Source organism: Hippocampus comes, unplaced genomic scaffold (assembly GCF_001891065.2).
Source record: "Hippocampus comes isolate QL1 unplaced genomic scaffold, H_comes_QL1_v1.1 scaffold335, whole genome shotgun sequence".
Lineage (NCBI taxonomy): Eukaryota > Metazoa > Chordata > Actinopteri > Syngnathiformes > Syngnathidae > Hippocampus > Hippocampus comes.
Window position 1 is genome coordinate 1,034,744 of NW_017805823.1, and position 21,822 is coordinate 1,056,565.

At 45.0% G+C, this 21,822-nt stretch overlaps 1 protein-coding gene across 5 annotated transcripts; it reads right to left on the reverse strand.

Moving 5' to 3' along the window:
* Positions 1-584: 584 nt before the first annotated feature.
* Positions 585-21,783, reverse strand: arid1aa (AT-rich interaction domain 1Aa). 5 transcript variants are annotated; one of them, XM_019886350.1, is made up of 21 exons: positions 20,391-21,783; positions 18,432-19,353; positions 14,948-15,163; positions 14,308-14,874; positions 14,116-14,220; positions 11,667-11,907; positions 10,791-10,880; positions 10,539-10,709; positions 9,774-10,074; positions 9,552-9,697; positions 9,372-9,457; positions 9,078-9,287; positions 8,786-8,990; positions 8,520-8,673; positions 8,245-8,414; positions 7,970-8,150; positions 7,200-7,325; positions 5,184-5,280; positions 4,142-4,982; positions 3,759-3,889; positions 589-3,676 (listed from the first exon to the last, which is right to left on the reverse strand). In XM_019886350.1, exons 2-21 carry the CDS (start codon positions 19,338-19,340, stop codon positions 1,832-1,834), a joined length of 6,792 nt encoding a protein of 2,263 aa, XP_019741909.1. In that variant the 5' UTR covers positions 19,341-19,353; positions 20,391-21,783; the 3' UTR covers positions 589-1,831. The 5 variants fall into 5 exon arrangements, with proteins under 5 accessions (XP_019741912.1, XP_019741911.1, XP_019741908.1 ...); XM_019886353.1 differs by lacking the exon at positions 20,391-21,783 and having other exon boundaries at positions 585-3,676; positions 8,520-8,655; positions 14,125-14,220; positions 18,432-20,366; XM_019886352.1 differs by lacking the exon at positions 20,391-21,783 and having other exon boundaries at positions 585-3,676; positions 8,520-8,655; positions 18,432-20,366.
* Positions 21,784-21,822: the final 39 nt, after the last annotated feature.

The window sequence follows — 21,822 nt, forward strand, 5'->3', positions numbered from 1 at the left end:
ATGAATGGCTGGCTCGATAAATGTGGTATGGGATAGTTTGATCTTTTCCATATAGAGATAACATCCCTGCAACACACTTCAGAGACATGGCAGAAATGTCATAGTCACAAAACCCTAAAATTGTGTCAGAAATGTAAAAAACTTGATGTGGTGTGCTTTGGATCATGAGGATTCCTTTCTATATTTAGATGAAGTTCTTGATTAATCTTGTTAGGGAAACAAAGTTATGTTTGTTAATATTTGGCAATCACTGGTTTGCAGTAAAGGAACATCATTCCAAGATAATGTATAATCCAAACACTGACAAACGATGTTTAACTTGTCTGGTGAATATTTGAACAATGTATTGCATGATTTTATTTAGGTACAGATTGAAACCAGTTGTATTTATTTAGGGAGGAGGGAAAATGTCATCTTGCAGTAAGCGCTATTGCAAAGACAGCTGCTGCCATTTTAAACAGTGATTGCACGTTGTACTGCTTTAAGATTTTGAGGTTCACGGACATTATATGTATTGAAACAATGTGGATGTCAAGAATTGCAGTTCAAAGAGGGAATCACGGGAAGACAAAACATGAAACAGCTTAGGAAGATTTAATGTACATTTATTCTGACCACGTGGAACATATAGTATAAAGATTTCATACTGAATAAATGATATTCATTGAGCCAAAAAAGGGAGAAGGGGGAATTTACATGTCTTAGCTACATAGTCTGAAATACAAATATGAAGAACCCATGATTGAAGAAAAATTGTCAAATGTGTACTTCATCTAGTTTGTGTTGTACCAGGAACAACAGGTCGGAGCCGTGTCTGTTGCACTACAGAGCTGTGGGGAGACCAGAGTGGGTCTATTCAGCAGGAAGTGGAGGTTGCCGTCAGCCTCCATCCCTCACCAATAATACGTGTGAGAATAGTGACACAGACAGACAGACACGGAAAGAAGTGTAATGTACAACATTATATATATATATACACCACAGCAAAGCTGTATTTGAAGTTGAAAACCAGTCCAAAGAGGTGATTTCTTTTCATAAGGGTATTCATACAATCAAGGGATAAGAGGAGGTAAGGGTGTTCTTGATACTTTGGGGAAGAAAGCCATTTTCTGTTTAACACCAAACTATAAGGACCTCCAAACTCGAGTCGCGCTGCATCGTCCGCTTCGATGTGAAACAGAACACTGTCACTTAAGAGCAGTATGGTACAGAAAATGTCCTACAATCTACTGCACACTGCACAGGCCTCCCCGGTGAAGGTGTCTATTGACAGCGTTTGGCTGCCAGGTGATAGGCCAACTACAGCAACTAGAACCAGTAGGCCACTTTTGTCAGTCTGCTTCACCTCTGAACGCAACCAGTTACAGACTCATTGTGCCCTCCAGGGGAGTGCTTAGGGCACACTGCGTCTCCCAAACTCACTGTAAACGAGACAGCAACTTTGGTTACAGTTTTTGTTTTTCAGCTATTTATTTATTCATTTATTTATCTTTATTAAAAAGTATCCCCCCCCGCCCCCCCAATTGCAGAACAGTTACCCAACTGTGGCGGCGCTCTGCTCTCCAGTTGGCATTTATTTCGCAAGTAGTGTCACTTGGTGTGGCTTCTCTCTGTTGCGTAATCCAGCACAGCTCTGTGACGACAGTCTAGGAGCAAGGATGCCCTGAAGAGGGCTCAGAGAATGGAATCTGAAGGTTTTCATAAATAAGAGTCACTTTTAAACGTTCCTTGCCCTGTTACACACAAGCCAGGATACCGAGGAAGAAGGAGGGTGGGGACAACGCCCCCGCCCCCCCTCCCAGAAAAGAGGAGCCACGGCTCCCTACAGCTGTCAGGACTGGCCGATCAAAAAGAGGATATCACAGATAACGTGAGAAACCAGCGAGTTCATGAGGGGAGACACCGAAAGGTCAAGCAGCCGGGACTCATGTAGTGTGAACTCTGAGTGGTTCTCATCCACCTTGGCTAACGCGTGCAGTGCCCGGGCAGCCCGCCTCATCATGTCCGGGCTGGTGGGCTCGAAGTGCATCCCCTGTAGGTGTACAAAAGAACTCTGACTCTGCTGGAATTGGGTGGCCGCCAGACTGTCCTCCAGGAAGCCCAGCAAGTTGCCCACACTGCCTTTCTGAACGGCGATGGCCCGGGCTGCCATTGTATCACCCTGGGCCAGATTGGCCAGCAGAACCACGGCCATCTCCCTGCAGACAGCCACTTTCCTCTCTCCGACCAGCCGCACGAGATTCCCGTAGAGCTTCTCCAATCGACCGAACGGCGGGGTGGCCAGGATGAGGTCCACGTTGTTGTCTTGGATGCTTAGCTTGCTCAGCGTCTCCAGGACCAGTCTCTGAGGGGACAAAGCGCTGTGTGGACCCAAGGTGGGGAAGGGGTCCTGGGCTTCAGCTGAAGGGCAGACCGCCCAGTGGAGAAGGCCATCCAACAGAGGCAGGCAGATGCTCTCGGGGTAGACGGATAAGTCCAGCTGGCCCGAGATGTTTGCCAAAGTGACCAGCGTGTTTTCCCTCAGGAGCTCCAAGCAGTCCCACCACCATTCATCCCTCTGGCCCGTACCCTCTTCCGTATCCTCATCTTTCTCGTAGGTCAGCGGGGCCTGTTTGCGTTCAGGGTGCCGGTGGTGGAGAAGTATGAGGCGCCCTAGTAGGAGCAGCAGCCCTGGATGTTTGGACATCTCGTGGTCATTTCCTGGAACAAAGGAGAGGCTGCGTATGATATTGGAGATGCAAACACAGCGCCGAGCCAAGGAATCCTGCCAGTTTGCTAGTGAGACGAGTGGCCCCTCATCTTTACTGTGAGGCTCATCCTCCAGGATGGCGGTGACCTGATGCGTTACAACACTCATAACAGACGGAATGGGTCTGTTGTTATTCTGGTGACTTTGCTCAGCCGTTTTTGACTCAGATTTGTTCTCCTCATTAGTGAGGGCGGCGCTGTTCTCTGACACAGTCGCTTTCCCTGACGAGGATGTCTCCTTTGACCTATCTTCATCCTCATTCTTTTTCTCCTCTTCTGCCGGCAAACTATAATCAAGGAAATCTTCACGGATTCGCCTTTTCAGCACACTTTGGGGCACAGGTATTCGTTGTCTGCATTCCAAAAAGTCTTTACGGGGTTCAAAATGTGTCTGAATGTGCTCCGTTGAGTCTCCTCCTCCGGCACTCCAGTGAAGCAATCCACTGTCAAATTCCTGCACCTTACCATGATTGTTTGTCTGTGCAGAAACAAATGGATTTCTCTTTCGTACCAACTTTAGAGGAAACTTATCGAACTTGCTGCCCTGTTTGGGTTTGTCCTGGGCCGATGACGACGCCAATGAGTCAGTTTGGTCGGATGAAGATCCCTCATCTTGTCTGTGCTCATCACCGGCCTTCACATCTCTTTTTCGTGACTCGGAACATTCCTTATGCTCGTCCTCCTGTTTTATATGAGGTGGCCTTTCCGTGCCTTGTTCCTCCTCATCCACATCATCTTCTTCCTCCAGATCAGCATCTTCTATATGCGGCTCCTCTTCTTCTATGCCACCCACGAGTTCTTTCAAGGCATCAGGATCAAGTAGCGTTCTCTGGCCGGGGTCCCCCACCTCATATTCCCGCAGAATTCCAAAGATCTCAATGAGGCAACGTCTGAAATACTCAACAACCAACTCCAGTAGGCCAGGCAACTAACGGGAAAGAGATACAACAAAATATTAGACACAAGTCGCCATATGTGGCAGAAGTATGACAAAGCAGAAAAAGTCTCACCGTATTGAGATCAAAGGTAGAAATACTGCCATCATCGTAGAGAAGAATGTTGATTGTATCTAAAGCCCAGGTACTTTCAGCTAATAGACCGGACTTTAATGACATCATGACTCGCCAGGCTTCTGGGGTTCCTAAGTATTTTAAAAAAATGATTAGCACATAACACTCTGCGATTCATTCATCTTTTATTCTTACGACAAGGCGTACAGGGTGCTGGACCTTGGGCCGAGGCAGAGATTGATGACTAGCAATCATTTATCATTTAATTTGTGAATCTCATTAACTTAAAAAGCATTTAGGAGAAAAAGCCACATGAGCACAGAGAATGCATGCAAACTGCACACAGAAAATTGAACAGAAACAACCTGGCAGGGAGGTCTTACCGATATCTTTCATGGTGAGCCTGCGACGTGGTTTCAGAACGGGATGGGAAGCTTCAACAGAGCCAATGGGGAAAGGCATGTCTCGTCTGATTAAGGGCGACTGCGCTGCAGTGGGCACTATATGTGACGCAGGCACAGGAGGGCCGGCCTTTTGCATTTTCATCACTCCATGCATGTAGGGGGATTTACTTGGCGATGTCCTACTTTCCATAGGGCGCGGCATGGAGGCTGGGCTGGACACTTGTGGAATGTGGTTCTGCACGCCCTGAGGGGGCTGGTAGTTGGACTGCACAGAACGAGCCATCGGTTGACCTGGCCCAGCGGGACCATAGGGAGGCTGCCGTGGGCCCATCTGACCACCCCACTGGCTGTCATGATTCATGCGCTGTTCTGACGAAATCATCTCTTCAGAGCGAGTCATCCCAGGGTAACCCGATCCCTGGGGCGGGCCCCCAGGGCCACCCTGCCTGCCATGGTAGTTCTGGTAGTTCATGTCTCGTGGGCCTTGCCACATGCCCCCTTGAGGGCCTTCTGGGCCTGACTGCATCATCTGAGGGGCCATGGCGGCCTGAGAATTGGGCCCGGCCGCTCCCTGCATCCGTTCACGGCCGAAGGGAAATGGGAACTGATTGCCTGGGCCAGGAGGACGGCGGTCAGAGCCCGGGTAAGGTCCGCTGCCGCTATATTGATTGTATGGCTCTTGCTGTCCCGAAGAGGGTGCCGGGACACCGCCTTGCTGTTGTTGCTGTGGTGGTGGTTGTCCCCCTGGGAAAGGCCCACTGTACTCGGACTCATGACGTTTTGAAGGAGGGTAGCCTCCTTCCACAGGACGTTTGTAGCCCTACACATTGAATGAGATTACTGGTATGTGAGAAAATTTACACAATTCTTGGACAAACTGAACATTTAGAAACAAGAGCGTACAGTCACACATTCAATCTATCTTATTTAATTTTAAAAAACGCTAAAACAAGCATTATTAGTTTTGCTTTCAGCGTATTGAGAGATGTCTATTAGCATAGCACAGTTAGATTGTTGTTACCTGCTGTTGATGTGGGTACATTCCAGGCTGCTGATTAGGGTAGGAGCCAGAAGGGGGCGTTCCCTGTCCAGGATACTGATTACCATAGGAATCATGTCTGCAAATATCACATTGCAATATCAGCTTGGCCATGAAAATATCAAAGTATACTGTTATGTCAATATCAAGCTTGACTGACAGTCAGGAGTGTATGTTTCTTTCATGATGCTAATACAAAAAAAGTCTAAGATATATTTAAAGACTAAAACTGTTTTACGTTTGAAAAAATGTAAAACCCTGGGAAAATTGCATGAATTCTACATAAAATACTGGATGCATGACTATTGTTACGTCACAATGATTAAAAATATACTGCTCAGCAGTCAGCTGTCTGAAAGAATTATTTGTATTATATATTATATTTAAAGCCATATGTAATGTGTGATGCTTTATCTCTATTTTACATGAAGTGTTTATATTTTGGAATCCTCTCTGAGTAGTCTGGAGAATATGGTTATGGTATGCCATGTTAATTTAGAAGACATGTCATGCGACGATGTATCGTTATTTATGTGCTATTGCACAATGCAAACCTAGGATATTGACATTTCTTTTAATGCTGAAAATAAAATACTCAAATTTAGGGCCACACAAGTCCCCCCCCCCAACTCAACATTAGTAATTGAGGGTTAAGTATTATGCGACTGAACAACGGAACTGAGCAAATAAAATAAAATACAATCAATCAATCAAAAAATAGCCAACAGCTCAGATTTGCCCAGTTGGTGACTTGCCCTCGCACAACGGAAAACGGAAATCCCGGTGTTATTATTGGGAGTTTTGGGAGCCACAAAAACTGTCAAAATCACCGTTTATTGAACAATAAATAACATGCCAATATTGTCAAGTATGAAGCGGACTGCCGGGGTCGCTGTAGTTATAACATGACAATAACAAAGAGAGGAAAAAGTAAGAAAAGATTGTGGACATTTGCGAGTCAGTTAACAATGATTGCCTCATTTAGTGACTGTACTCATTCCACAACAGACTCTCCTTGCTTGGCTTTTTCAGCCACAGTTGCAGATGAAATTACAGTATGAATATCATTAAATATTACTGTAACCGCCCGTGCCCCCCCCAATTTTTTTTTTTACTAGGAGCGCAGTGGCCCTTAACCTGAAATTTTAGGAGCAAAAATAGAGGATTTAGGGGCAGATGAGTTGGAAAGTAGTAAATGTTCATCTCATGAAATTTAATGATGACAAAGCCACACCAACAATGTTTACACAAACACATCAAAGTCCTCATCCTGATTAACTCAAGTCGATGCGAGTTTTTCATTTCAAACATGTACCAAAGAATTATTTGACATGGTCATCATTTAAACTTATGCAGCAAACACCTTCCACTCATAAAAATGTATTCTCATGCGGGAATCTTGATATCACTGTGCACCCGCATATATTTTCTCATTTTTATAAGCGCCCACATTGATACATACATTACTGCCTTTATTCAACTTCTGCTTCATGCATTTTTTTTAATTCACTACATACAATTCAAGTGGTTGCTCTCTCTTTACATAAATTACTCTACCTTACATTTTCATGGCCGCAGACGTCGGTAGTAAGTTTAAGTCCACAGAGATTTGCGAAAAAGACATGTTGAAAGAAGAGACCTGCCTAAATTCGCATTAGCAGAAATGCTAGGAAATAAATATTTATCAGGTAGATGAATAATATAATATGTGCTTCAAAAAGCAACGTTTTTTTTAATCCTACACGGATATGCCCCATTGCTCGAAAAATAAAACTTCACTCTTAGAAGATTACTACTTTTATCGAAAGCATACACTTGATTCTCCAAATACTACTGCTTTACGCTAGAAGTGTATTTTTTTTTCAATGTAGCCATAATATTCTTTTGCATGGATCAGACTAAACTAGACCCATTGATAAAGGATGAATTTGGGACAAACATGCTATTCAAAATATTAAAAAATAATGCTTTAGAAATAAAGCGATTCTGTTAACCAACCGTGGTTGCTGTGGCGGGAAGCGATTCGGCGAATACATCCCAGTGTCGGCATTGGCAGGCATCATAGAGTTTGGCTGGGGAGCACCAGATCCCATGTTGCCTTCTGGACCCATTCCTGGCTCAGTTCTGGGAAAGAACAATCACCATTGAAGACCGGAATTATTGAGAAATACAACAGAGAATGAGATGGATGGAAATTCAGATCCTTTTTTTAACTGTCCCAGGACAGTCAACATTGGATTTGCATAGTGTACCAAAAAAATCCAATCAAACTTTATTTAGATAGCACTTTTCATACATAAAAACGCAACTCAAAGTGCTGTACAATGTTTTAAAACATTTCAAACTTACATAAAAAAAGAATTAATACAACGCAATTAATAGGTTCCAACAAAACAAGAAAAAAAACTCTTCCTTCAAAAGTCAGTAAGTCTAACAAGTTCTAATAAAACGCTTTGCTCTTTCCTATCGGGTTAACTAAAATATTTAGCCACAAATATTACATACATATATATGCGCGCGCACGCGCGCACACACACACAAACACACACACACACACGCACTTTTGTGTCGGATTCTTTTCAAAGCACTATAATGACTCAAGAGGTCATTAAAACAAATGAGGGGGAAAGAAGAAAATCCCTTTGTCAATTTAAGATGAAGTATGAATTACATATCTTTCCCTGACCCACAAAGGAAATTAGCCTCGAGTTCTCATTAACTGGGTTTAATGACCTTTAAAATTCTAAATACCAATCAGAATGTCTTACCTCCTGTCATAGCCTGGTCCATAAGGATACTGTTGTCTGGGTCCCAGTGGCATTGTGCCCATGGCCCCGGGTGGTCCTCGGTTGAATGGTGGCTGCTGCTGTTGCTGTTGTGGCGGTTGCTGCTGCTGGTCGCCCACCCCGCTGTTGGGGCCCTGGTTAGCAGGAAGAAACTGCTCCCCGACTGAAGATGTATTCAGAATTAAAGCCCGTTTAGTGCAAATTAACTCAGCAGTTGCCATTAGGGAAGCAATTTATGACCTATTCAATGTGCCCACCTTTTCTCATGTTGCTAAACGGGTCCTTGTTGGGTTCATAGGGGCCCAGGCGCCCCTGCATTTCTGGGGTGCTCATGCCAGACTGATAGGCAGAGTTGGGTGTCATGTTTTTACGTGGGTAAGCAGGGTCGCTACCTTCAGAAAAGGGGTCCTGCAGGTTAACACTGCTTCTAAGAAGTGGGAAAGGGGATGGCGGGGGGGCAAAGAGAATTATAGATTTATAACCCATTTAAATGTCAAGTTGCAACTTTGTAATAGTGTTATGGGAAAGTCACCTGGAACCAGGTGGAATAGGGGCCATCTGGCTATGAGGAGTGGAGGCTGGGGTTGGAGGTTTTAAGTCTCCACCCTCAGCCATAGAACTGCTGGTCGACTGGGGAGTCTGAGGGCCCTGCAGAGAGCCTGACCCAGCTGTGGAGCAGAGGGACGCTTCAGTTTGAAAGTAGAGAAGCAGACAGATATGGCACATTAATATAATGACATGGAAATAAAATGGAATTGCTTTGGTTTTAGAAAGAAAATGTGCAATTGTGGCACTAACCTGGTGAGGGGGGCTGGACCTTTGCGGTTTGGTTCTTCTTGTTATCTGTAAATATCTCCGGAGGAGGATCTTCACCACGCTCGATTTTACACTCAAAGGCATACAAACACTGGATGTACTGTTTTTTCAAAGAACTGGCAGCACTGCTGGATGTGCCTACATTCAAGGACGTGGCCAAATCTCGCCATTTCTTGTTTTTATTCACCTGAGACACAGACAACAATGAATCATAATCTGGTAGACAATCCACATGAATTATAGTCAAATTGAAAAGATGCACACTCAGCATTACCTGTGCCATTCCTCCAATATCTTTTACTGATATATACAGCCGGAAGAGGTCAAGGGGTTTGCGTCCCACTGCAGGCAGGTTGGTCATGCCCATGGCTTTCTCCTCAATAAAAGCCAAATAACGATCCACCCACATCTTTCTTTCAGGTTCCGGTCCTAACTCATAAAGACGCGTTATCATTTCACTGGTCGTCGTAGAGGAATTTGATTTCTGTTTTGTTGGAGAGAAGTGGAAAACCTGCTCAGCGCATTTGTTATCAAAAACACTATTAAACCAACACAACTGTGAGTTTACCTTTGATTTGGGCTCCGGCTTGGGTGTTCCACTTCCATCTACTTTGTTATTCATTTTATTGTTCATCTCTGGACTAGGAGCCATACCTAGACACATTTCAGTTGAAAATACATTCATTGATTGGCCTTTAAAGAACAAAAGGCTCAAGTAATTAAAGTGCAACCAAGCTATAAAATGTACCACTTGAGTTGTTGGCCATGTTTGGCCCCATGGGATAAGGGGATCCACCTTGGGTGTTCATCATTCCAGGCATGCTGTTCATAGAAGGACCATACGGAGGTCCAGAGCCCATCATGCCTGGAGGCATGTTAGGATAACCAGACATCCTAGATGTGGAAAAAACAATCGGAATAATGGCATAACTGTTGTAAGTAAAGCGAGTCGGCTAGAGCATGAACCAACCTGTTGTGCAATGAATTGGAGGCCGGGTGCTGCATGGCCGCAGGATCCTGTGGTTTCCTGTTCATGCCTGGAGGGGGGCACATCGCTGAGCTAACCTGGGATGGCATGTTGCCCATGTTAGGGCCCATGTTGGGACCCATGCTGGGGCCATATGGACGCGCCCCCATTTGGTTTGGTGGCATCCTTCCTGGGGGTATGCCAGCGTATGGTTGTCCCCCACCTTGACCCGCCATTGGACCCATGCCCGTCCCAGGGTAATTGGCATTGGGCATGTTACCATAGCCGGGTTGGCGAGGATAACCTAAAGCAAATTTGACACACACACCAAAAAAATAATTTGAACAAATTCTGTGTTTGAAAACTAAAGCTACAAATAATTATTTTTGCTACGTGAGTCACACTTTTCTTTCTACAGTGTGCTAGCAGTGAGAGCTACGTTCCCTGAGCAACAAGCCTTCGTCACAGCCTGAGCTCTACTGACAGGAGGGTCTGCTACGTCAGCTGACTTTCTGCTTCACAGCTATTAATAGCAGCAACAGAGTTAGAGGGAGGGAGCAGTGATAGCTTGCTATGCTGTGCCTCTTTGCTGGAGGGATGTAGCCAATTGTTTTTTCTAATAAGAAATGTAGACAATCTTCAAAATGGTACTTCATTATGTCAAGACAAGCCTTATGTAATGTCGACAAACAACCAGCAAGTTTTTTAAACTGAAAATTCTTTATAAAAATGAATAAATAAATAAAAACGGTACAGAGAGAAACACACCCTGGGGGCCATATTGTCCCCCCTGTTGTCCATATCCACCCATGGAGTTATTTTGTTGATATGGACCCATCCCAGGATGCATTTGTCCCCCCGAGGACTGGCGTGGTGACAATGCAGAGGCTGACTGTGGGGAACCATAAGGGGGCATCTGAGGGTTTCTCTGCATAAATCCTAAAGTGGTAAAAGAAGAGAAGGGCTTGTTTGGAATAAGCAATGGTAAACGGAATTATACCCCATGATACACAAGTGTACCTCGGTCTGGAGCCAGAGGAGACTGGCTCATGCCAGGGTGAAGACTACCATCTGACTGCACACTTGATGGTCTTGGAGGCATCTGGTTGCCTGGAAAACAATATTGAAGTTAGGTTAACCTCCGTTTGAACAAAATTCATGTAATTACTTGGTTAACTATTCATGTGACTGAAAGCAGAGTTTCAGCTCATATGGCGCGCACATTCTGACAATTTAAGGGGCAAAGAAAACAAAAGAAGGCCACCTCCAGGTATTTGACACATATCTATATTTACTGCAAGGCACAAACTCACACAAAAACAATGGATAAAAATGTTGATGATGATGAGACAATGTACAAGATTCTATCAATCCATCCATCCATTTTCCGATCCGCTTATCCTCCCAAGGGTCGCGGGGTGGTACTGGAGCCTATCGAAGCTATCTTCAGGCAGTAGGCGGGGGACACCCTGAACCGGTTGCCGGCCAATCGCAGGGCACACAGAGACGAACAACCATCCACGCTCACACTCACACCTAGGGACAATTTAGAGCGTTCAATCAGCCTGCCATGCATGTTTTTGGAATGTGGGAGAAAACCGGAGTACCCGGAGAAAACCCACACAGGCCCGGGGAGAACATGCAAACTCCACACAGCGAGGCCGGAGCTGGAATTGAACCCAGTACCTCTGCACTGTGAGGTCGACGCGCTAACCACTGGACCACCGGGCCGCGCTTACAAGATTCTATTTTACATCAAAACAAAGTTAGCTGGAAGTAATGAAGCATTATGAAAACATTACGGTAAATACAAATTTCATCTTGAATACAGATATGGAGAGATTTATTGCAGCTTTCGTTTCTGGAATTGAGGAAAAGCGCCCCCCCCCCCCCTACCTGGCATGTTGGCAGGTGACAGCTGCCCAGTGCGAGGTGTACTGGCACTGGCCGGGGAGCCCGCCGGGGATGGTGATGGTCCTCGGATACCAGGCAGGTGGGGAGACGTGTGAGGTGAGAAGGGCGATTGAGCCGGGTTGCTCTGCTCGCCTTGGCTGCTCGAAACACCTGGTGTGCTCACTCCAGGACTCAGGGCACCGTCTGTACCAGTAGGCAGGTCATCAATGGACCCCGACAGGTCCTGAAAACATGCGAGGGAAAGCAGAGTTATTCACGTACATTCTGATTAGAAACCTGCTTCTTTTTTTTTTTCATCAGAGTTGGAGGACTCAAGTCATATGACTTGATGTGCTATTTGTCAGGACTTATGAGTTGCTCGACAAAAACCTGGGAATGACTTGACTCGTCTTTGGACTTTATATCTAAGTGACTTGACTTGAACTACATGAGTGGATAAGTCATCTTGTTAATAGTTTGAAATCTGAAGTTTAACAGAATGTTCCTCCCAAAAGCAAGAATGAAAGAAAAGAATTGGGTTTTTATTTCATTTACGCCAACCTGGCAACCCAGTCATCATCGCTTGTTGGTGAGAAGTGGCAACCTAACACCAATAGCGATTGAAGCAACTCTGAAGATCGCTAATTCGAATTAATGGATTGTTTTGGCGATGATGTTGGCAAAAATAGGATGGCAAAATGCAAGGTTTGCACTTCATGGAATGAAGGCAAAATAGCGACAACGTCTAACGTCATTCATCATTACAAAACCCACAGACAGGTTGCTAGCCTCACAGTTTAGCTAGCAATGCGAACATTGGTTTGGGAACAGTAAGAAAAATGTGATTATGAACATTTAAGTACAGCTAAGTACCATGAACTTGGGGTGGGTTGGTTGGAAAACTGTCCGAACCATTCGTTTCAACTGTGACTTTTCCGTATGCATAGCCATGCCCTCTACGCGCTCCCAACGCACTCTTCAGGAACGAGGTGATGGGATGTGTACTTCCAAAGTAGCCAATGGCTCGATGCAAAAGCAAAGCATCGTATTGCTTGCGGCCAATTGCCAAGAGGGGAAAAAAAAGGCATGGAAACATTTTGGAATTTGAAGATGATCAATTTCATGACACAGAGAAAAATACAACAGCGACATGCAAGGTTTATCACTCGAACAGAAGAGACAACATCTACATCGGTTCCTTTCATCTGTGAACCATGGCTAGCTAGTTTAGCTCGACGGTTTAATTCACCAATAGATGGTCAAAAAATGTGGGTTCTGCATTTAACTGAGAAGCCAATAAAGCGATAGATTAAACATCATGTAGATGGTGATCTTTAAACCATATCTCTAAAACAGCAATCGTTATTCAAGCATAAACGTCTATACATACATACACAGTACTTTTCTGGTCATAGGCATGTCCGCCATATTTTATGTGGCAGTGCCCCATTAAATGAATCTATGTCACCTTCAAAAAGTGACAATCTACAAGGCGCAGAATGTTCATGCCTTTCATTCACACATTTACAGTACACAAACCAATGATATTTGGGTACCACATTGACGCCTGAAACAACATGCGTAGTTTTTAAATCTGATACTTATACATGGTTACGCCCTCATTCAGCCTATTTCATTATTCGTCACCACATTAACAGTGTGTCACTCATATAAACGTTAATATGTAAAAATAATACGCATTCATTTAAATAATTTAAGTGTAGACATTCATTGTATAAGTCGTTTTTCATTTCATGGTTAGAGACATAATTATATATTACATTCTTTTTTAGAAAAAAATCTCCTTTTTGTAGTATAATCAGTAAATACAACATATGTTGTGACTGTGCAAGATTTTATGACTCGACTTAGGACTTGTCTTCACCAAGTAATAACTTGACTTCATTGAAATTTGGTGGTGACTCGGATTGCTTGATTATTTTCTTTCGCCAACAGTCACTTGGGACTTGCTTGAGACTTGAAGATGGCGACATGAGACTTACTTGTGATTTGCACAAATGCAAATTATTCCCACCTCTGTTTCTTGTGCAGTCACAGACTCACCAGCCACCACTTATGTAAAACTGCACAAATGAACTCAAATACAAGAGTTGCATCAAAAAACCTCAACTGAAAATAAAATTTACAATTGTGTCCAGAGTTTAACAGTGTAGAATTAAACTGTTATAATGTGAGGTTTTTCTATTTATTTAGTTACGAGAAGGAAGAAGGAAAATGTTACTCTGCGTGATGCTTCTGCATCTTTTAAGTGACAAATGCATAGGATGTTATCAAGGTTTGAGGAGGAAAATCTCCCTGGCATTTAACTCATAAAACATGCCATAAATAATGAACTGGGAGGAGTATATGAAAAACACAAACAGAATCACATTATTTTACACAAGGGCAAAAGAGAAATAAAGTGAGAAAAAATTCTAGCCTTGATGCATACATGACTGACCGGAAGGCTGGAGGGACGGCCCTGACTGTCTTCTGGACCACCTTTTTGCTGTGATGATGGTGGAGCATTGGACTGAAATGAGTCTTGTGGTAGCTCCTGCAGAACAAGAAAACACATTCTCTGATGTACACGTTTATGAACTAAACAAAGATTACCACAATGATCCTCATCTGAGGGACGCACCTGTTGTTGTGCAGGAGGAAAGCGTTGATAAGGTGACTGCTGTGCTTGCTGCTGCTGCTGAGGGTTCTGTGGGTATGCTCCAGATTGACCTTGTGAGTGCTGGGTGGTCTGTGACTGCTGTTGCTGCTGCGAGGTGGACTGCTGAGGCGGCTGCGCCGATGTCGGGTAGTTGGTCTGTCCCTGTGCTCCTGGGGGAGCCTGGGAACTTGGCTGCTGGGGAGTCTGACCACTTTGTCCCTGCTGTTGGTACGGAGACTGGCCAGACTGAGGGGCTGACGCTTGGGAATATGGTGGCTGAGGCTGTGCGGGGCCTTGAGGTGGAACCTGGGTCTGTGGGGCAATATGAGGCTGCTGATAAGGAGCTCCTCCTTGGACGTGTGGTGCCGAGGGTGGTGGCTGGTGGGGTTGCCCCGGGTAAGGTGCTTGACCTCCTGGTTGTCCAGGTTGGGGCTGAGAATAGGGTGTTTGATGCTGGCTTGGGTGAGGACCCTGAGCAGGCTGACCATAATATGGGCCCTGGCCCTGTGAAGCATATCCTCCCGGTCCCTGCTGTCCATAAGACCCCATCTAGCACACAAAAAAACATTAAGAGCGCAACTTAAAACAACAACAAAATTACAGAATCAAACCAGCAGTATACCTGTGGACCATAGGGCATCCCACCCATGGTTCCGGGAGTTCGTCCTTGCATGCTAAGTGGGTATCGTTGAGGACCTGGTGGGCCATATCCTTGGCCAGGATATCCAGGGCCCTGCTGCCCTGTGGGAGGTCCTTGCTGCGACTGCTGACTGTACGGGCTACTGGCACCGTACGGTTGCCCTCTCATTTTCGCCATTGGGTCCATGGAAGCAGGTGGCTAGAAGATGCAAGATTGTTAATAAATCAGCAGCAAAATGAAATGCAGCAAAGTTACAGGAAGTAAGATGCCTTGTTGCTGAGTTATACATGCCAGTGTTTCCCAGCCTTTATTAAACCAATTACGGAATCTCACAGAACACCACCAACATATGTGACAAAAAGTAGGAATGCTGAAATGATTCTTTCATCTCATTTTACTCGCAAACTGTGAAATATGGGCCTGTGTAACACAAAGCTGTTGTACTAGCAGGAAGCCGACTTATTCGGTTGTATGAAAGAGTTTATTGAACTTTTTTGCCATATAATGGAAAACGATTTAACTCTTCTGCTCATCACTATATGTCCCAAGTATTAATGGATAAAGAGGGATATTTACAATGAATAAACAATTTTCTGACAAATTAGGTGGATATCATTTGTGCTTCTGGACATCACCGAAAAGGCCATAAAATAATGAAAACTAATCTTTTGAACTAATTTCTCATGTTTTCCCCCTCACCGATTTTAAGATTTTCTCACAAGTAAACAGTGTATATATCTGCTTCCAAATAGAGATCAGTCAACTGAACTACAGATATTTCCCAGCTGTGTTCCTGTTTTGAACCTTGTCTTAAGTTTTTTTGTTTTGTTTTTTTATCCCCGGAGAAGGCAGTTTGGCTCCTGATGAATGACATGAAAAATTAAGGAAGTACTTTCCAAACAAGGCACCGGTGAAAAGGGAATAAACACAGATTTACGTAAGATCTGATAGCAAACATATTTCGATGCGTATATTTGTCTTATTTGTTTTTTTAAATGAAACACCACTACTCCAAAAAGGCCATATTACATTATAGCAAGAGAATTCCCAAATGTACTTGAGGAAAAGCCTTATCAGTTTAAGAAACGTTTTTTTCTGCTGTCATACCTTGCGTGACATTTTGCAGATGCCGCGTGACGAATTGAAATAAATAAAAGCAGCACATGGCTAATCTGCATAAGACAAACTCCCTTGGTGGGTGAGAGATGGTAGACTGCTTTCTGATTGGCTTATGGGGGGGGGGGGGATTCTTTGGAGTCAAACTTTTGTGGCATGCCAACCAGACAGCAGCTACATGCACACATTTCTGCAGGTGGGGCTAAAATGCAGCTTTTTGTTAAGCATAAACTATTCATTTAAAAACAATGATGCAAATATTTAATATCCCCATGTTTTAGAAAATCTGTCTGTAATCCTATAATCCATGAAATAGGAGGAATAACCAAAATGCAAATTAAAGTTGCAGCAAGAAGCAAAGAAGATTGAATCGGCTGCATTGTTCGCAGTTTTTGCTTCGATGCAAACGGAACAAGACAGTAGTTTTGCTAAAAGGCATATCCACGATATTGTATAAAGACAATATTGTTCAAATGCTTGGGCTCACTTAGAAATGTCCTTGTTTTAAAAGAGTACTGTCCCCCCACCCCCCCAAGATGATACCACTGAATTAACCACAAATATAGTGTAGACATTGTTAGTGAAACGTTTTCCTTAGAAATAAAGACAGTTTAAGTGGTGTAAATATGCAACAGGTGGTTTCATGGAGAGAAAAATGTGTCTGTGACCCCAAATTTAAGAATGGTAGTGTAAATAGACTGAATGTAACAAGTAGGATGAATTCGTTTTTACTGCCAACTACATAAAATGCCTATTTTGATAGCTTGCTAATGCTACCTCAAGATTTTACGCAATCAAAAGAATGTGTTATGTACAGTATATGCTAAGTATATGCTAAATTGTCTAATAACATGTACACCTGACTTCTATGTGGGGTTTTTTTCAGATTAGAAAGAATTTTTGAAAGTCAGTAATTTTTGTTTTTTAGGATGGCACAAGACAACACATTTGCTGGAGGCCATGCACCGGGAATATCTTGCTTCACATTCCTCCGTTGCTATTGTGACTATTTTCTCTATGTTAAAGTCCCTAAGATCTCAATCAACTATGGTTAACTTTGCCTCTCGTCTATTTACCTCTTTATGTTCATATGTCATCTAAAGAGGTTGGAAAAAGTAAGAGGCCTATTTTGACAAAATAAAGACCATGAAGTTCAGATACTCTTTTAAAGGTGGGGAAAATCTATTGAACCACAGTAGCAAACTACAGTATATGCAGTTTGTTACTTCCCATCAGTCTTGTAAGGGTCCAGGGTCCATCACCCTTTTTGGGTCAAAATATAAGTCTTTAAGGGGAATCTGTATTAAATTACCTTAATTAAAAACCATATAGCATCAATGATCAGAGCCGACATCATGGAGTGTTTAGGGAGAAAAGCGGTAGCCAAAAATGACAGGCAGAAATACCTCGGGTGACCCTGAGATGATTCAATGCTCTTCTTATCAGCAACTGTTGCCTTGCATCACATGTAATTATAAATGGCCACATGAGCTGCGGCTGAGGAGCCAATCAGATCGGAGCTAGCATGTCAACCCGAGACCAACTATCTCCTGGCTTTGACAGCACGATTTTACCTCCACAATTCAAATCCCTGTTGCACGCTGCAATCTTGCAGCCTTGCAACAACTCGCTTCATGTGGCCCGAGCCTTCTGACCGTTTACGGTCAACAACAAGCATATGGAACTCCGCATCCCTGCCACACTCAAATAGGCGGTCACGTTGCGAACATTTACGACATTTTAGTGACATGTTATAACGACGTTTAAAATGGTTTTCTTTGAATCTGGAAAAGCAGGAGGCCACTTATCTAACAGCGAGCCTGATTGGGAGTGTATATAGCATTCCTTCCGTCAGAGCCACCAAATTAATATGGAAAATTAACAAGTCTGGATTGTACTAACGGCTTTAAGCATCGAGTTACAGTATGTTTTCGTATATTGAAACGTGATCATATCTCACAAACTGTTTTTTTTTAATTTTGCTGGGTGTGCGTGGCAATGCTTAGGTTGGTTGAAACGAACCGTTGCCCCCTCGATGTGAATTCGAGTGTTCTCAAAAGTCCGGCCTTCGTGGCTCCGCGAAAGTCCTCAACGTTGTATACTTTCGACGACTTCCCTCGTCATCGCCCCACGCTCTCGTCTCGGTTAATATCGTTCGAATCGACGGAAAAACGACTGTTTTACGGGCTGCTTTTATTTGGGAAACACACACGACAGGCAGCCATTTTAGAGTCTTAGCGAACTAGTGTAGCAGACAATGGCTGGCCTACTACGTTGTGAACTAGTTAGGAGGAGGGAAGGAGACGTGGGGGGGAAACGACATGGCGCTCGTGTTGTAGTATGATTTTACCTGGCTTCTAGCTAGCGGTTGCCCGGCACTACCCGGGCTCATGGGCGACGGGTGATGGGTTCTTTGTTGCCAAGCCGGATTGCTGCCTCCGTACTGACCGCTAGCGCCCATGTCTGCTGCTCCCTTGCTAGCTCCCTCTTGGCTAGTGTAGTCGCTAGACGGGTAGGTGGAATAAGCCCGGGTGGAGCTCGGGGACGTCAGGAGCTTATTGAGCGTCGGTGTGGATGTAGGCTGCGGGTTTCCAATGTTATATCTCTGGTTATTGTAAGATCCAGCCATGGCCGTGGGTCCTCCCGCTGGTGTTTGCTGCTTAGCAGGCTGCCCCCCAGCTGTCGGCGCCTGGCTACTGCGAGGCGAGTTCATAGCGTACGCCTGGCCCGGATACGGAGTCCTGTTTGGGAACGGGCTGTAACTGTTAAACTGGTGGTTGGAAAAGTCGTGCGAATTAGGTTGGTAAGGGTCCATGATGTTGCCGGGCTGAACGGCCGGACCCGCAGCAGCTGCCATGCCAGGGCTTTGTTGTCCGCCATGTTGATGAAAAGGGGCCCGACCGTAGTGCTGACTGTATCCGTACGACGGAGGAGGGAAAGCGGGGTTGTGGTGGTGCACCATACCCGGGTGATTGTTTCCCTCCGGTCCAACGGTGTCATTCTGGTTATTATTGTTAGCTCTGGGCGGGTTCCCATTGCCGTTCTTCATCTCAGGCTCCCCTCCTCCTCCTGCATTTCCAACGTCGGCGCCGTCCTGCAGATCCCCCCGGCACGGCGATTCCCCTTCCAACCCCGGCTGCTTTTTGTCGGACTGCTTCTCCCCCGGTACCGTATCCTCCTTGGGCTCTCGATCCGGCTTTTTGAGCTCGGAAGCCGGGCTTGTGTTCAGAGTGGCGGCGCTGGCGACCTGAGCGGCCATGATATACCCCCACCTCTCTCCCTCTCTCGGCGAGTCAGTCACAATCAAAAGCTAGCATGGAACATGAATAATTGTTTAGAACCATTTATCCCGGCGCCGATTCATCCCCACCCGCGAACCGGACCGAATCCGGCTGCCACCCCTTGGTTCCGGTTCCGTGAGTGGGTTAGAGAGCTGGCTGGCGCTCCATACAATGCGTAAAAAACCGAGAGAAATTGTTGTGGGAGTTATGTTACTGAGCCCGGGTAGAGGCAGGGAGCGAGCCCAACCAACACGAGGCTTCGTTAGATACAGCCATTTTACTGAGCCGAGCGGGGGGCGCAAAACCCGGACCGGACCGCACCCTGCAAGCAAGGACGGACCGGATCTCCTCGGTCCTTATTGTCTTTTCTCCACTATTTCATAGTGCGAATATCTTACATGACGCGGGGGGAATATTTAAGGTCCATACAAGTTATGTCCAACTTTTAATCGATCACACATCGTGCACATTGTTGAAATGGTGCAAATATCTGGAGTCTGCTCACATGTTTGAATAAATCCTGTCTTTTCCTTCAGTCACCACAAATGTATGACTGTTTTCGTGTTTTTTTAAACGCAATGTTTTTTTTCTGTATTCATGCAACCCACACAGCAGAAGGAGGAAGCCTTGCAGCAATAGAGAGAAGCAATGCACATTCTCTCTTTTCCCTCCCTCCTCCCCTCTCTGTCTCAGTGCTGTGCAGTGTGGGGGATGGGAACAGCAAGGCGGCAGCTCTTTGCCTCTCTCACCCCAATAACATTGAACCAACAGTCAGCCAGACCTTATCTAGCAGCATGGGTGAGAGGGATTGAGGGGAGGGTGTTAGTGCAAGCGTGGACAGTTTCATAAAGTACGGAAAAAACAGACAACTCTTGCGTGTTTGCCTTCTTATCCTCCGTAAAAGCAAAGACTGTGGCATCCATGAAACGTAGATCAGCAGGGGAGGGGTGTAATGAGAAGTGTGTGCGTGTGCAAAAGACTGCTCACTGCTGATTAAACGGATGAAATGTACGAATACATACCCCCACCTCTCTCCCTCTCTCGGCGAGTCAGTCACAATCAAAAGCTAGCATGGAACATGAATAATTGTTTAGAACCATTTATCCCGGCGCCGATTCATCCCCACCCGCGAACCGGACCGAATCCGGCTGCCACCCCTTGGTTCCGGTTCCGTGAGTGGGTTAGAGAGCTGGCTGGCGCTCCATACAATGCGTAAAAAACCGAGAGAAATTGTTGTGGGAGTTATGTTACTGAGCCCGGGTAGAGGCAGGGAGCGAGCCCAACCAACACGAGGCTTCGTTAGATACAGCCATTTTACTGAGCCGAGCGGGGGGCGCAAAACCCGGACCGGACCGCACCCTGCAAGCAAGGACGGACCGGATCTCCTCGGTCCTTATTGTCTTTTCTCCACTATTTCATAGTGCGAATATCTTACATGACGCGGGGGGAATATTTAAGGTCCATACAAGTTATGTCCAACTTTTAATCGATCACACATCGTGCACATTGTTGAAATGGTGCAAATATCTGGAGTCTGCTCACATGTTTGAATAAATCCTGTCTTTTCCTTCAGTCACCACAAATGTATGACTGTTTTCGTGTTTTTTTAAACGCAATGTTTTTTTTCTGTATTCATGCAACCCACACAGCAGAAGGAGGAAGCCTTGCAGCAATAGAGAGAAGCAATGCACATTCTCTCTTTTCCCTCCCTCCTCCCCTCTCTGTCTCAGTGCTGTGCAGTGTGGGGGATGGGAACAGCAAGGCGGCAGCTCTTTGCCTCTCTCACCCCAATAACATTGAACCAACAGTCAGCCAGACCTTATCTAGCAGCATGGGTGAGAGGGATTGAGGGGAGGGTGTTAGTGCAAGCGTGGACAGTTTCATAAAGTACGGAAAAAACAGACAACTCTTGCGTGTTTGCCTTCTTATCCTCCGTAAAAGCAAAGACTGTGGCATCCATGAAACGTAGATCAGCAGGGGAGGGGTGTAATGAGAAGTGTGTGCGTGTGCAAAAGACTGCTCACTGCTGATTAAACGGATGAAATGTACGAATACTGTATACAAAAGTCTTTTTTTTTAATCAAATGTGCGATCATAATTCCATTTGTTACTTGATAACTTTCTATGTTTCACAGGCACACATCTTCCTATCTGGGGCTAAATGGAGAGAGGGTAGGGGGGGAGGCAGGAGGTACCAATGTGGAGGCATAGTTGATCACATGTGCAAACATCGGAACACAATTTAACATTGTGCCTGACACACCCCCACAATGCACGGTTGACTGCAGGCGAGAACAACTCCACGTTCTCCACGTTGCAGTGTTATTTTGCGAATGATTTAGTTCTACTCTGATGACGCATGAAATGTGTATGCTGTATACCTTTTTTTTTGTAAAATGTGAATGTGTGAACTGTCTTAAGTCTTTGAAGGGCGGACTTTTAAAATACAATTACAACAGC

Coding starts and splice junctions, on each gene's coding strand:
- arid1aa (XM_019886349.1), bottom strand. CDS start 19,340: ATGGCCGCTCAGGTCGCCAGCGCCGCCACTCTGAACACAAGCCCGGCT. Junction 11,908..14,115: donor CCAGCCTTCCGGTCAGTCAT/GTATGCATCAAG, acceptor GCATGTTTTCAG/GACCTGTCGGGGTCCATTGA. Junction 8,415..8,519: donor CCTATTCCACCTGGTTCCAG/GTGACTTTCCCA, acceptor CCCACTTCTTAG/AAGCAGTGTTAACCTGCAGG.